The 15757-nt window shown below is 56.8% G+C and overlaps 1 protein-coding gene across 1 annotated transcript; it reads right to left on the bottom strand.

The window, feature by feature from the left end:
- Window positions 1-2647: 2647 nt before the first annotated feature.
- Window positions 2648-12434, bottom strand: LOC111154762 (Rho guanine nucleotide exchange factor 19). The gene is made up of 15 exons (XM_022514655.1): window positions 12020-12434; window positions 11335-11616; window positions 11069-11177; window positions 10916-10992; window positions 10359-10621; window positions 9478-9638; window positions 9207-9359; window positions 8830-8959; window positions 8612-8686; window positions 8364-8453; window positions 8025-8185; window positions 5776-5934; window positions 5398-5477; window positions 3622-3726; window positions 2648-3207 (listed from the first exon to the last, which is right to left on the bottom strand). The coding sequence occupies exons 1-15, from the start codon at window positions 12432-12434 to the stop codon at window positions 3050-3052; spliced, it is 2418 nt and encodes an 805-aa protein (XP_022370363.1). The 3' UTR covers window positions 2648-3049.
- Window positions 12435-15757: the final 3323 nt, after the last annotated feature.

Raw genomic sequence — 15757 nt, 5'->3', positions numbered from 1 at the left:
CAAAGGAAAGATCCATAAAGGCACAGGTCCTTTATAATAACTGATTACATAAATAGGGAAAAGGAACAAATCTTCCTCGCAGAAGAATCTTAAATAATGGGATACAGGTAGACGTACCCACCAGGAAGCGGGAGCGTGCCTTGAGTGTGGGTTCCACTTGCTTCCCAAGAAGAGAGTATGGGAAGGGGAAGGTAGTAAATGTCACAGTGGAGAAAGCAGACCCCAGCTTACCGATGTAATCAAGGTTAACATCACCAATAAGTCATGCGGACACCACGTGGGCATCACATGCCTCCGGCGATCATGTGACAAGAAGGGCCCTTGGCCTCTGAGGTATTCGTCCCCCAAACCCAAAACTTCTGTCCAGTCATCAGAAAAACACCAGAGAAACCCAAATGGAGGGCCAGTCTAACAAAATTCTGACCAGAACTTTTTAAAATTGTCAGGGTCATGGAAACCGAGGGCGGACAGAGGAAACCGGTGCTGACCAGAGGACCCCAGGGAGACATGACAACAAGACACAATGTGGGATCCTGGATCCGATTCCTGGACCAGAAAAAGGACATTAGTGGGAAAACCGGTGAAATCCGAATAAAATCTGGAGTTCAGTTAATAGTCATGTACCCGCGTTGGTTTCTTAGTTTTGACAACGGTACCATGGTAATGGAAGATCTTAACAGCAGGGAAACAGACATTTGGAACTCTCTGGGCCACCTCTGAAATGTTTCTGTAAATCTATAATTATTCCAAAGTAAAAACTTTATTTTAAAAAGTCACATGGTGGGGGGCCGCCTGGGTGGCTCAGTAGTTTGAGCCTCTGCCTTCGGCTCAGGTCTTGATCTCAGGGTCCTGGGATTGAGCCCCACATTGGGCTCTCTGCTCAGCGGGGAGCCTGCTCCCCCCTACTCTCTGCCTGCCTCTCTGCCTACTTGTGATCTCTGTCAAATAAATAATTAAAACCTTTTTTAAAAAGTCTAAAAAAAAAAGTCACATGGGTATCAATGTCTGAACCAGGATTCAAATTCAAATGTGTCTGCCCCCTTCGCCCATACACTCCACCTCCCTGCACCATCTCAGGCTAGAAAGCCATTCCCAAAAGCTCCTTCATGGGTCTGAGTGGCTCCCCATCTGCCCATGTTTGCCTTCTAGGACCAACCTGGCTCACGTTTTCTTTGCCCCATGACCTCCTTTTGAGAGGTGAAGGATGCTCTGGTCCGCCCAGGTGTGTTCGCATCTCAAGCTCATTCCCTGGTGTTTCTACTCTCCTGGGTGATTTGGGTTTCAACGTTCATTGGCCTCACCAGAAACTACCTCTCCTGTGCAGCAGCCATCAGACTCCACATGGGAACTGATGGGGTTCCAAGAAAGGTAGGTCCCCAACCTGACTCCAGGGCTAAAGCACATGACCTAGGATAGGTCTCTCAGCACACACCACCCCCTGGCCACCGTGATCAGCCCAGAGGTAGCCCCATGACCTAAGCTGGTCTAGTCAGAAAGCATCCCCGGACTTTGACAGGGAATGCTGGGACAAAGACAATTCCCTCCTTCCAGGGGCACCTGGGTGGCTCAGTCATTGAGGTTCTGCCTTCAGCTCAGGTCATGACCCGGGGTCCAGCTCAGATCAAGCCCCATATTGGACTCCCTGCTCAGCAAGCCTGCTTCTCCCTCTCCCTCTGCCTGTTTCTCCCTCAGCTGTGCTCTCTCTCTCTCTCTGTCGAATAAATAAATAAAATCTTTTAAAAACAAAATACCCTCCTTCCATGTTGGGATGTGAATGAAGAAGCCCCTGGAGGCCTTAGGATGAAGACAATACCAAGGACAACCAAGTAGAAGAATGGAAAAAACAGAGTCCTCAGTGATGTCACAGGAGCTGCTGGATCAAGCCTTGCTTGAAGCCCACCTTGCCCATATACTTCTTAGTTTTGAGAACTGTGGTAGGCTGAGACATGGTCCTCTAAAAGATATCTGCTTCCCAGTCCCTAGAATTGGTAAGTGTTATCCTCTATGATAAACAAGGGAGGGGGGACAGATTTTTCAGGAGGGATTTAAGGTAAGGACTCTGAGATGGAGAGATTATCTGGGTGGACCTCAAATAAAATCCATGTATCCTTATCCTTGGGAGGCAGAGGTAGCTCTGACACAGACACACAGAGAAGAAGGCAGTGTGACCCCAGAGACAGAGTCTGAGTGGTGTGGCCACAAGCTGAGGAGAGCTGGCAGCCACCAGAGCTGCGAGAGGCAAGGACCCATTCTCCCCTGGCAGACATCCCCACTACAGGACAGAGTCCTGCCCTGCTGACACCTGGATTTTGGCCCAGCGATATTGACTTTAGATTGCTGGCCTCCGGAGCAGTCAGAGAATACAGTCCTACTGGTTTAAGTCACCTGGTGTGTGATCATTTGTTACAGCAGCTATAAGAAACAGACACAAGAGCCAATAAAGTGTCTTCAATCTCTATGACTGGTTGAATCCAGTATCTTGTCAGTTGCCACCCAAAGCAGCCTAATTCACACCCAGCCCTGTCGTCCCCTCCTCCAGTTAAGAGGTGAGCTCTCCCCACTGGGAGGCAGCCAGAGAGCCTCTTGACCTTTAGCTAGAGGAAGTGGGGCTGGAGGGGGGCAGCATCAGACAGCTTGCAGACTCCAAGCCAAGGCATCATGGGAGTTTATTTACAGAAAAGTCATAGCCACCAGGGCCCATGCAGGCTCTGGCCAGAAGACCCCAGATATATATACATCTCTCTATATATGTCCCAGCACCCGTCAGCACCAGAGCTGTCCCCAGCCGGGTCCCTGCCAGAGGGACCAAGAGTCAGGCAGCATGAAGGGAGTGAGCCCCAGTCCTTGCCAGATATCACAGGTCACCTGTGCAGTCCCTATGCCAGAGGAAGACACTGGTGTCGGCCCTAAAGCGGACTGGGAGGAGCGTGAGGACGGGCTGTACTCCGGACACCAGGCCATGGAACACCAGCAGTGGCCTGGGGCATGCGACACCAGAGGTCCCTGCAGACCTGTCCAGGAGCTGGGCACGGAGCTGGCGTCCCACCCATCATGCGGGGGGCTCCCCCAGTCTGCTGGGCGCACTTGTGATCCGCTTATTCTCTCGGAGGTTTCGAAGGCGGGCACTGAGGCTGCTGATTTCTTCCACATAGGCCTGGGGCACCCACCCCTTCTCACCATCTGCCAGGCGGACCCCCTCCAGCCAGCCTAGAGCCACACGGGCCAGGAGCAGCATTAGTGGCATCAAAGGGACACCAGGGCCGGGTCTGCCAGGGAAAGCCTAGGCCCTGATGCAAGCCTTGTTTGCACCCCGGGGCAGAGGTGACCTCATCCCAGCGTCCCAGTTCCAGGAAGGACCCTGCCTCTAGCAGTCTAGTAGATGAACTTCTGACCTGTTTTTCCTGACATCCTCTAAGAAGGGTATTTCCCGTTCTTCCCCATCTGTCACTCTGAATCCTCCAGCTTTAGAAGAGGGAAGTTCCTCCTCTTGTCTAACTTGATTCCTACATGCTGTGGTTGATCAACACTTGCACAACCTTTTCCTGTGATATTTTAGCCATCTAGCTACCTCCTGCCCACGTGGGTCCCATCAGGGAGGCCTTCCCAGGAGGTCCCTCTCACCATCACTGGTTTGGGTCCTCACAGCCAGGATATCCGTCTTCTCCAGAGTCAGCTCGTCTGGCTGCAGAGCCTTGTATGTCCTGACGCACTGAACCTGGGGGCGGTCTGATAGCCCAAGGGAGAGTCAGGGAGTCCCCAGGGAGGATGACAGGGGGCGGGGAGGGGTAGAAGGAGGAAGGAAAGGGGTCAGAGGGTGGCTGCTGCTGCTTCATTTTCTCTGTGCCTCCCTCTGCCCACCCTGGCCACCCCCTCCTCTCTTACCCTAAATACAAGCCCTTGGTGAATCCAGTCCCCCTTCCAGCTTGGGTTATTGCCCAGGGCTCTCACCTCCCCAGCTCAGTCTAACACCCTGACGCTGACCTCCAGGTCAAGGTCCACCTGCCTCCAAACACTCCCCATAAAACACTAATGGTCCCTTCATATGCCCCTGTTGGTACTCCAGGGCTCCCTCTAATCCGACGTTCTCAACTGGGAGTCAAGTTACATCACCTCCCCACCAATTATAACCCTCTGGGGCTTCTAACTCCTCTGAGTAAAATCCAAAGCCCTCCCCACAGCCTATAAAGTCCTACATGGTCTGGCATTGTGCCCTCACTGGCCCCCCTTCCTCCTTTCTCCCCTTCACCCAACCCTTGCTCATGGAGCTCAGCAACACTAGCTGCCCTGCTGTTCCCCAAACATTCTGAGCTCCCTCCTGCCTCAGGGCCTTTGCACTGCCTATCCTCCTCCCAGGAAAACTCCCCCCCGCCAAATCTTTTCATGGTTGCCCCTCTTCCTCCTTCAGGGGCCTTCTCTGACCACCTCTCAGGAATGGGAGGCTCATCCCAGAGCTCAAACAGAGATTCTCTTAGCCCAAGCCAGAGAATCTGCTTCAATCTTGGCCCTCGGTTCTTTCTACCACAGGAGACAGGCTGGCAGTATTGAGAAAACCACAGGCTTTGGGGCCAGACCTGGCTTGAATCCCAGCTCTACTCTCCACTGGCCTGTCTGACCTTGGGCAAGTTACTTAACATTTCTGAGCCTGTTTTCTCAGATATGAGAAAATGAGTCTACCCAACGGGGTTATCAGGAGGATTAAGTAAACTAAATGCGTATAAACGTGGCCAACACCAGGCCTGATGAGGAACAAGTATGGGTAGAAACAAGCTCCTTTCCTTTTCCCCTCGTTAGCTGAGCCCTGACTCCCCTGCTCGGCAACCCTCAGCTGCAGCCTGGTGTCCGCCGGATCAGGGTCCCTCTCGGACTGGGCAACACTCTGGCTTACCAGCCTCACTCACACCCCAGAGAGAAGCCTCTAGCTCAACAGAGCCGATCCCCCATCCCGCCCCACCCCACCCTGTAGCCACTTTGGTTCCTGCTCCTTTGCAACAGAGGCGGAGGCAGAAGTAGAGACAGATCAGGGCGTCAGTCTCAGCTCTGCTGCTTACCAGTCCAGTGAACTTGGATAAGTCACTTTAACCTCTCTGAACCTCTGTTTTCTAACTGGTAAGATGGGTTTGTGTGGGGATGAAATGGGAGGACACAAAAGGCTTTGCCATCAGGTACCGCCTGAGCACTGGGAAGGAGGGCGGGGTTCCGGCCTGGCTTATGAAAATGTTGCCGCTCTTTCAAGGGTCTGCATGGCAGCCCCTGATGGCCCCAGACTGGCTGGTCTCTCTCCCCGCCGGCTCTGCCAGCAACAAGGCACCAGGATGGGAGGAAAGAGGGAGAGCAGTGAGGGACCCAACCCCAGGGGGATGTGGGCCCGGAGGCAGGGTGGGGTAGGCAGACTGCTACCTTGGCCCTCGCTGAAGAACTCCTTATCCTCCTGGGAGCTGGAGGGACACAGGGCTGAGATCCATCGCTGCTTCTCACTTCTAGGGAGGGGGAGGCTGAGTTGTCACAATGTGCAAAGTGCAGTCTCCCAGGGCCAGGGTGGTGAGACAGGGCTGGGAGGATTGGGCATGGTGTCCAGGCTCAGGGCATGCCCGCCCCACAGCCCTGTCTGTCCCCAAGCCCGGGCCCCACCCAGCTCTGAACCTAACAGAGCAGGCCTGGAAGCCGCTGGACGCCAGCTCCACCTGTGGCCTGCCTCAGGCCCCGTCCTACAACCACACACCGCAAGGCCTTGTGCCCGCCCAGGGGTCCTCGCCTCCCACGCCTAAGCCCACTCACTCCGTCCGGGCCCTCAGCAGGAACTGGTGCTTTGCGTGGGGCCCATGGAGGAGCTGGAGGAGGAACACGTGGCCGGGGACGCCTTGCAGCTTCAGGCTCAGGTCCTTCACCTGGAGCTCGGCCATCCTGGCATGGACGAACACGGCGAACTTCCCTAGCCTGCGGGACCGGGGCAGGTGAGGTCAGCCCGCTCACCCTTGGGCTCCCTCCCCGGGGAAACTCGGAAGACAATCACCTCCCTAAAAGCCCGCAGGTCCCCACAAGGAACGGGGAGTGCCATTCTCGCGGACTCCCTGGCAGAAGAAAAAGGTGACAAAACTAGTCCCTGTCCCAGGGCACGCTTTAAGGTTCTCTGAGTCCCTGTTCTAAAGAGCCAACAGGCCGCCCCTCGGATGAGATCCCTGTGCTGCTTAGTGTCTGACTCTTGGACCACGTTGAAGCTGAACTATGTCTCTCCTTTGCTACTCTATCCTAGTGCTCCACACTGCCAGGCCCATCATTTGGGTTCAATAAACACTTTTGGGAAGGATGGGGAGTGGAGTGGGTCAAGGATGTCCCACAGGTCCCTTCTTCTCAACCCGTCTAAACAGAAGTCAGTATCTCCCAGTCCAAACCAGACCCCTTCACTGTTCCCCAGTCCAGGGAAAGACTCCATCAAGTAGCCCAGGAGGAAACTCAGCCATCATTCCAGCCTCTTCCCTCCCTCTCCCCACACACCCTGCCAGCAGCTCCATCCTACCCAACTCCTGACTGTCCCTAGAATCCGCGTCCCACAGACCCCCTACCATTTTGGGGTGGATCTACTCTCATCTGGGCAATCTGTAATAGCTTCTGGTCTCGCCCCTTCCAGTCCATCCTCCAAACTGGCCAGGAGTAAAATGTCACTCGTCTACGTAACTCTCCATGCTCCCCATGGCCCTCAGCAAGCACAATCTCTGTCCTATGACTTTCAACAACCCCACCTCCTTCTCCTGGCCTTCCCCTCTACGAATCTAGCCATATTTAGGCTTCATCCTCCCCCAAACACACTCTGCTATTATACCCTACTGTGACTTTGCTATATCCTCCCAAACTCCTTCTCCACCTGGAAAACTCCTATGTATCCTTCAAAACCCAGCTCAAATGTCCCTTCCTCTTTGAATGTTTATAGATTCTCACCCCATACCAGGGGATGCTACAGTAGGAGTGCACCTTTCCCCTAAAAACCCTGACCAGGTGGTTTTAAGGATATAGCTTAATTGTCCTGAGAGCTCCTATAGGCAGAAATGACCCTAGCACCCTTCAGGGCCTCGAAGAGAACAGGAGTTCGGTGACACTTTTGTGAATGAATGAATAAACCAGGAATGAACCCTTCCCATAGCCTAAGAAGTCCTTTCTTCATCACATCCAGTCTGAAGGCTTACCTCACTCAGAAAGACTTCTCCCTTATCCCAAACTGATAACAATCACAGCTAACACTGAGTGTGTGTTTACTGCGTGCCAGGTACTATGTTAAGCTCTTTCCCCCTCTTATTATCACACTGAGTATCCCTACATGATAGTCTCTGTGTTACAGATGGAAGATAAGATAATACAATGGTTAAGAGCCTGGGATCCGACATCAGACAGACCTGGCCTCCCAGCTCCTGCACTTACTAGATCCATGCTCTTGAGAATAACAAGGGAGCCCACTTTCCAGGCAGATGCTTAGAGGATTGGGGATACTAGTGCAAACAGCGGGGGCACCTGGGTGGCTGAGTGGGTTAAGCCTCTGCCTTTGGCTCAGGTCATGGTCTCAGGGTCCTGGGATCCCTGCATCTGGCTCTCTGTTCAGCAGGGAGCCTGCTTCCCCCTCCTCATCTGCCTGCCTCTCTGCCTACTTGTGACCTCTCTCTGTCTGTCAAATCAATAAATAAAATCATTTTTAAAAAATTATGCACACAGCATGCCTGGCACAGGACAGGTACTCAGTAAATGTTGGCCATTATCTTGATGAGTTAGGTCGGAGCTGAGACTCCAGAACTGTGCTCTTAATCTCTGCTCTACTCGTCTTAAGCTCAGAGCACCACTGAGTCCTCTGCACACAGCCTAGCCCTTGGTTCTCAGGTCTGGAAAATGGACTGGCCTCACATCGCTGCCTTTTCTAGGGGAGCCTCCAAGGCTCAGGGTGCCCCAGCAGCACAGACAGGGGCTTCCAGGCCCAGTGATGCCTCACAGTAGGGAGAAGGGACCTGGCTCCGGTCTACCTCCCGCACCCTGCCTAGACTCACTCCTTCCGCCGGGAGAGCAGCAAGCAGTCATTGAAAAGGTGCAGGTAGACTGCCTTGCTGGACAGCTTCAGCTTGGCAGGCGGAGCTGCGGGCAGTGGTGCCAGCTCCACTAGTTCCCCATGCCGAACCAGCCAGCGGGCTTGCGAGATCAGTGGGAAGATCTGGAAGGATGGGGAAGGCAAGGGGGAGAAAAGGTCAAGCCCCGGACAGCAGGGCAGACAGCACAGAACAGGGGAGGGGAGAGGGTGGGGGGTGAGGAAGCGGCCTGCTGTGCCTGGGGAAGGACGGAACGAGAGTGGCCCCTTGGCGGACCCCACCCGGCCAGCGGCAGGTGTGCACCTTGCCCTCAAAGTGGATCTTCTTGCTCAGATGGATGAGCTCCTCTGTCCTCTTCATGGACTGCACACTGGCATTGCACTCTTGCACCAGCTGGGGAGGCCGTGTGTGAGTCATCTGTGGTCCCCCAACCCCGGCTCCCAGAGCCCAGCCTCAGACTCCCACCTGGGAACCAGAGGCTCTGCTGGCTGGGGCTCATTTCGAGATATGCCGGGGATCTGGGGGGCGGGGTCCTGGAGAGCCAAGCTCACCTCCTTGAGTGCATTGAAGGCCCTGGTGGCCATGTCTTCGTCTTCGGAGCCCTGTGCTGTCCGTTTCAGGATGTTCTAGAAGGTGAGGTCAGTGTGGTGAGGCAGACCGGGACCTCCACCCATAGCCCTGCCCGCCAGTGGTTACCCAGGAGGGTCTGTTGAAGGCATTGCACCATGCCCCCCACAGCTCTCACTGTAGCCCGGTGCCCTCCACGTACCTCCACCAGCATCTTGAGGCGGGTGATCCTCTGAAATGGCAAGATGAGGAAGGAGGTGAGGGGCAGACGTTGGCATACGGGAGACTCCTCCAGGCGAGCCAGGATGCCAGGGAACTTGGGGTTCTCCAGGCTGGAAGACGGGGAGGGACCTGAGGTCACAGATGGGCTCATAGATCCTATGAACCCCCAGGATCCATGACCCCGGCCACCCTCTTGGTTTTTCAGGTGTCTTCTTGTCACATCCTTCCTGCCCTTTGGGGTGGGGTCTAAACTGACCCTGGTCAGAGAGCCCTATTCAGGAACCATTACCGCCTAAGACTCCCTTTATCTCCGACCCCCACCACCCCACGCCCGCCTTTCAGAGCCTCCAGCCCTACAGCAAGCGCTGGTAGGTGCGCTCCTGGTAGGCCTGGTTGGTGACATAGGGCAGGTACACTCGGCGGAAGGCTGGACAGTGGTGCAGCACAATGTCACACACACTGAAACGCAGGACATCTGCCTCCAGCCGCTGCTCCAGGTCCTGCAGAAACCTGAGGGGTCCGGTGAGAGGTCAGGGTCAGGGTCAAGGCGAGAACCCAGACCTGGGAGCCCGGACAGTCACAGGCTTTGTCCCCGCCCCCACTACACCTGACCATGCCACTCCCTCACCTCTCGCTCGTGCTCTTGACTTCGGGCAGTTTGGAGAATAGCCATTGCTTGTCCTGCACCCCCAGACATTCGCTCAGTTCAGCAGATCCTAAGAAGTGGCCCACGGCCACCGACAAGCTGTGGATGTAGGAGGCCTCGGACGTGATCAGCTCAAATTTGGCCTGAGTGAGGGGGAGGCAGGATGGAAAGGGCTGGACCGGCTCGCCTCAGACACTGTGAACTCACCACCCACCCTTCCGATCCCGCCTTTCCCTCCCGGTCCCCCTGCAGTCCCAGCCCCACTTCCGATGACCTAGTACCTGCCGGGTGAAGGGGACCACCTCTGGCCGCGCGCTTTTGTTCAAACTCAACGGAAGACCTCGATTGAGAGGTGGAACCCCTAGCTCCACCCATCGGGCCTGCCCCGCCAGCCGGGCCCTCTCAGTCCTTCGCCCACTAGGCGTTTTCTCTCCAGAGGGCTCCGCCCCTCCTGGTCCTAGCTTTCGCGGTCCCACCTCGGCCGGCCCAGCCTGACTCCGCCCCTCCGCCGGCCCTGTTGGCTCCGCCCCGGACCCCACCCCTGATCCCACCCCTCCTTCCAGCGGCGGCTCAGTCCCCGCTAGCAGCCACCCCCAGGTCCTCGCACCCACCTTTCGCATAGACGGTCCCCCCGGCCCCGCCCTCTCGTGGCCCCGCTTTCCCCGCTGGGTCCCACGCCCACCTCCAGCAGCGTGCAGTCCCGCTGGCCCGGTACCCCTGGGCCCCAGGCCCCGCTAAGTCTGGGGACCCGTCCCCCGTCCTCCGGGCCCCGCCCCTTCTGTGGCCCCGCCCCCTGCGGGCCCCAGGGCCACCTCCCGGCCGGCAGCCCCGCCGGCCCCGCCCCGCCGGCTCCCGGCGCCCACCTCCTGCAGTTTGCAGTCGCGCAGGCTCAGCGTGGCCAGGACGCCGCTGCCGCGCACGTCGGGGATGTCCTGCCACAGCGAGAAGGTGGAGCCTCGCGCCGAGCGCTGCGCCCGGAAGGAGCTGCTCGGGGAGAGGTTGGCGCGCGGCGGCCCGGGCCCCTCCTCCGCGCCCTCCGCCTCGTCCCCCGGGCCCTCCTCCTCGCGCTGCTGCCGCCGCAGTTCGCGGGCGCTGGCCACGTCGCTGTATTCCTGGTAGAGGACCGCTGGGCGGGGAGAGGGGCGGGGGAGGGCCGTGGGGCGCCCGCCTGCCCGGTCCGGCTCCTGCCCGGCTCCCCGAGAGCCCGCCTCACTAAACGAGCCTTTCGGACGGTTCGGGTAGCGGGACACCGTGAACGCGTTCACTCACGCACTCACTCCTTCCAGAAACACTGCTTGCGCACCCACTGCGTGCTGGCCACTGTGCTCGCTCCTGAGATTCGGCTCTCCCTCCTTCTCGCCAAGATCCCAACTTCTCAACTCTCCAAACCCCCCGCCCCCAGCCCCTTCGTCCCACGTACTGTTAAGGAGAAACCGTGACTGGCGCCGCTCGCTGGAGCTCCTGGACCCCAGAGCCAGCTCTTCCGGCGTGTCCAGCCTAGGAAACGGACAAGGTCAGGGCCCTTCTTCACCTGCACCCCTCCTCGGACCGAGCGTGCAGTGGGAGATGGTACCTGGGCTCGGGCCAGCCGCTATGGCACCCGCTCGGGTCAACAGGGGCTGGCATCACCAAACCGTCCACCCTCATCTCTACACTGCGCGACTCCCTTCCAGATGCTCTTCCTGGAGAGGGCGAGAGCTGAGGGTGGGTGGCTCCAAGAATGGCGCTGGGCGCTGGGGTGCCACGCTGCAGCTGACCACCCAGTCTCAGGTGTGGGCCTTGCCCCATGCTGCATCTGGTTCATGGCCTGCTCTTAGGGCCCAGGGGAGAAGCTGATACCTTCCCGAGCTGTGCCAGTGCCTGACCCTGGGGTCAGCACCCTGGCTGCTGAATTCCGCCCGAGGCGTAGGGAAGAGTGCAGGCGGGTCATCAACTCCGAGGCTGAGAAGCGCCTGCGCTCAGGCCCCTCCAGGCCTACTCTGGAGGGTACGGACAGCTCCGGTGGCCTAGGCTCCTCTGTGCTCAGGGTCTGCTCTGCTGCCTGGCCAGGCTCCAGGAAGACAGCATGGGCACCGGGGCTGCCAGGGAGCTCTTCACGCTGATAGACCCGCATCTTGCGCCCTGTGGGGAAGTGGGGTGAGCGCACTGGCTGGCATCCGCTGGGCGCTCTCTCCACTCCTCCCTGTTGCTACCCTGTGGCCCGGAGCATCTGAGGGAAGGGTCAGTGTTTTGGCCAGGATCTGGTCCCCATCCCCAAATGGGATCAACAAGAGGGCTAGTAGAGAGAACAGAGTGCCTGACTGCAGTGGGCAAAGGGCCAAGAGCCCAGGACAGCCACTCATCTGCTGTGCAGCCTCTGAGAAGTCACCTGTCCTCCCTGATTTCCAGTTCTCTTGTCACTAGAATCTACCACTTGTCCTGCCTGTTTGGGGGAACGCTGGGGCTTATGAGTCTTAAAAGAGCCACTCAACTTCTCCCCTATCTGTGCCACTAGGCCACCACCCCCTCACTCAGAGTGACTTACAAGCAGATTTCTTCTCCGAGCCGTGACTGGCCCGGCGCTGTGGCTGTGGGTGCTGGGGACTCCAGGGTCCCTCCAGAGCTTGGGGCTGGGCACTAGGACAGTGTGGCCAGCTGCCAGCTCTGCTGGGCCGCAGCCCCCCACTGGTGGAGATCTCAGTGTCTGGGACTTCCGGGGATGGTGGCCATGGCAGCCCTTGGAGAGGAGCAGGGGTCGCCAGGGACCAGCGGCTGCCTGGAGCCCGAAGCTCCTCGGGGGCAACAGGGAAGAGATCCAGACACACAGGGCTCGGGGGCTGCAGGCTGGGCAGCTCTGCAAAGGACAGACTCTCCTGCTGGCACACAGCTACTGGGCGGCGGTCAGTGCCACGTCTCCCAGCCAGGTGGGACTGGAGGGTGGCAGGTGGCCCACAGTCCATTCCTCCTTTGCTCTGCCACCCACCTGGGCCTGCAGGGGAAAAGGTATGAGAGGCAGACACAGAACAGGAGGGCTGGCCAGCAAGCCACCTTTGTCTTGGAGGCCTGGACAAACCCTTGTGTACACACATGCGCACACATCTGTTCAAGCACACTCACACACCTAATCGCATAGTCACAGCTAATACTTCCTGGGCACTTACTGAATGGCAGGCCAAGTGCTTTATATATGTCATTTCATCTAATCCTCACCACCCTGAGGTGACGCTAGTTTTATCCCCATTTTTTAGGTGAGGTAGGGGAGGCACAGAGGTTACTTGGCATATGGGGGAGCCAGGATTCAAACCCAGGCAGTCTGGCTTCTGAGTCTGTGCTTTGAACCAGCTCGAGCATTTTCAACTCTCACTGACCTATGATCAGACACACATACATACGTTGTCACACAATCCGTGTAGGTTCCATGCACATGCACACACGCTCCCTTCCAAGGAGACACATGGACATACACACTTTCATGGGTACACTCAGACACTTCATATTCACAGGCTTACACATTCACACACTTTTCACACAACTACATATATTCACAGACTCTCTCTCTCTCTCTCATACACACACACACACACACGCTGACCCATTAGATATTTATGTATCTGCTCAAGCTTTCTCACACTCCTGTTCAATTCACACTCACACACTGAGATACCAACGCAAACACACAGGCCCAGAAGTCCTTGCTTTGGTGTTACCCAACCTCTGCTCCCATGCCCAGAGTTGCAGCCTTCAGCGCTGAGTGGTGCCCACACCCTGCCAGGCTGGCTGGGAGGGTCACAGACTGGCAGGCGGGCCACCACCCAGATCAGGCTAGGCCCTCCCGGGAGAAGGGCAGGGAGATGTCCCAGCTCCCCAGTTTGGGGCGAGAGAGGGGTTCTTCCCTACCCGGGCTCTCAGCCCCAGATAGAGCCAGGCTGACTGGGTCCTCTCTGGGCAGGAAGTCATCCCCAAGGAGTCTGCCGGAGCCTCGGGACAGGCCTGATGACAGAGGGATCTGAGCCCCCACAGCCCTTCCCCCGGCCCTCCACCAGCTGCCCTCCCGCAGCCCCTCACCTCTCCAGCCGAGGGCCGCTGCGGATCTTGTTCTGCTCCTGCTCCCCGCGGCTGGGGAAGCCCTCTCTCGGCCCAGCCGGCTGGGGGAGATCCCACCCAGACAAAGAGTTTGATTCATCAAACCCTGTGGTGAGGCAAGCGGGAGGGAGGGAGGGAACAGGCAGCGGGCTGGGCGGGGGCCTACCCTTGCCTGGCCTCACTGTGGGCAGGCGGGGCAGCAAGGACCCCCCCCCCCCGAGGCCCCCTCTGGCCAGAGGAGCAGAGCCCAGCCTGGCAAGGCAAGGAGACCCAGGAGACAGAGATAGAGATAGAGACCCAGAGATACGGAGAGCCTTTAGGCAGCATCTCAGCATGGGAGACCCCAAAACACTCAAACCCAGAAAACCACAGATGCTGAGACATTCAGGGACCCAGGGATGGAGACAGAGAGACAGAGATACCAAAAATGTCATAGACCAGATACTCAGAGACAGATGCAAAGCCTGGAAAAAAACGGAGACAGATGGACAAACATTTTGTGGCCCACCGCGTTGCCAGTCTAGTGAGGAAGCTAAAAATGAGAACAGTTACAACTCGGGGTTGGCAGGAGCCAAACCAGAGGAACCATCAGCGCTGGGTTCAACTTGACCTGAGCATTCCAGGAAGGCTTCCTGGAGGAAGTAATGGCTAACTGTTCCATCTGAAATAGCCAGGGACCCAGTAAACATGGATAGGGAGAAAATCTTGACCTGAGAGAAACAGTGACAGTGTCAGTGACCGAGGGATGAGGGAGGGATGGAGGAGAGGACTAGGGTGGGGGGAGGGACCACTCTATCTGCACAGCTTCTCCCCTGCTCTCTTCAGTCCCTGCCTGGGGAGGGGCTGCTCCTAAGAGACAGTTACTCTGCCAGGCCCTCTCCACAGGGACAACTTTAGCATGTACCTTAAACCTCTGTCCATCTGAGCACGTCTCTGTTTCCTCATCTGATAAATAGGCCACTCATACCAGCTTTAAAACACTAATGTGTGAATCAATGACAGCGCGTGTAAAGCCCCTTGCATATGGTAGGAGCTCCGTAGTTGATAGTCATTCTCCTGAATATTGTAATTAGTCTTTCTCTAGTCGGGCAGGTGGCATGGGCCATCCCACGGATGGGGAAACTGAGTCAGTGAGGATGAGACCCACCGTTCTTTGTAGGAGCGTGTGGAAGGAGACTCGGGACCACTGCCTGCCAGAGAAGTCTCTTTCTCTCCAGGACTCTGAAGTTCTCGACATAGAAGTCCTATTTGCTTCTGTGAGGACCCATGTGCAAGAATACACACGTGCTTCTGCTCCCTTATATCCTGGGAGATCCTCTCCACTTGGATCTGGGAAGCCCCTGGAAGGCAGGGAGCACACCACCCCACACCCTCCTGAGTTACAGGGATAAATGAGCAAAAACATGGAAGCCTTGGGGCAGGAGCACCCCCCTATTAAGAGCTTAGAGGAGGGCGCCTGGGTGGCTCAGTGGGTTAAAGCCTCTGCTTTCGGCTCAGGTCATGATCCCAGGGTCCTGGGATCGAGCCCCACATCGGGCTCTCTGCTCAGCGGGGAGCCTGCTTCCTCCTCTCTCTCTGCCTGCTTCTCTGCCTACTTGTGATCTCTGTCTGCCAAATAAATAAATAAAATCTTTAAAAAAAAAAAAAAAAAAGAGCTTAGAGGAGAAGCCTGGGTGAATGCCAGGGGAAGGTGGTAGGTTTTCTGTAGAGAGGAGGCTGGAGGCAGGTCCCTAGGGGAAAAGTCAGGGATGAGTCAACCTCCACCTCTGTCAGACCAAAAGGCAATGACCCATCTAGCTGGGATACCAGCCCTATGGCCTTCCAGAGATGTGGCCCACTCAACCTCGGTGCTCGGGACCAAAGAGGGGTTGAGCTGTGTTCATATTGTGTGCAGCTCATCTCTGCTAGGAAAAAAAAAAAAAAAAAAGGAAAAAGCCTCAGGAAGAGAACTGGCCCCAAGTAGCATGGTCATTCCCGGCCCCAGAAATGATCACTGAATATTCTAGTGCCAAGGGTCATTCTGGAACCTACAGGGGAAAACCCCTGCCAAGGTTCAAGCCCAGTGTTGACACTACCAGCTGTGTGGCCCTAGGTGAGTCATAGCCTATTCCTGGGCCTCAGTGTCCTCATCTATAAAGTAACACGGAAAGTCCCTCTTGGCTGCCCTCTCTAGGAAGCCCAGGTCATCATGAGTGTCTCC

This window comes from Enhydra lutris, unplaced genomic scaffold (assembly GCF_002288905.1).
Source record: "Enhydra lutris kenyoni isolate GAN:26980312 unplaced genomic scaffold, ASM228890v2 scaffoldscaffold38, whole genome shotgun sequence".
Taxonomy (NCBI): domain Eukaryota; kingdom Metazoa; phylum Chordata; class Mammalia; order Carnivora; family Mustelidae; genus Enhydra; species Enhydra lutris.
This window is presented reverse-complemented; position numbering and strand designations above follow the sequence as displayed.

Coding starts and splice junctions, on each gene's coding strand:
- LOC111154762 (XM_022514655.1), bottom strand. CDS start 12,434: ATGGACTGTGGGCCACCTGCCACCCTCCAGTCCCACCTGGCTGGGAGA. Junction 9,360..9,477: donor GTCAAGAGCACGAGCGAGAG/GTGAGGGAGTGG, acceptor CGGACCCCTCAG/GTTTCTGCAGGACCTGGAGC. Junction 8,454..8,611: donor CCTTCAATGCACTCAAGGAG/GTGAGCTTGGCT, acceptor CGGCCTCCCCAG/CTGGTGCAAGAGTGCAATGC.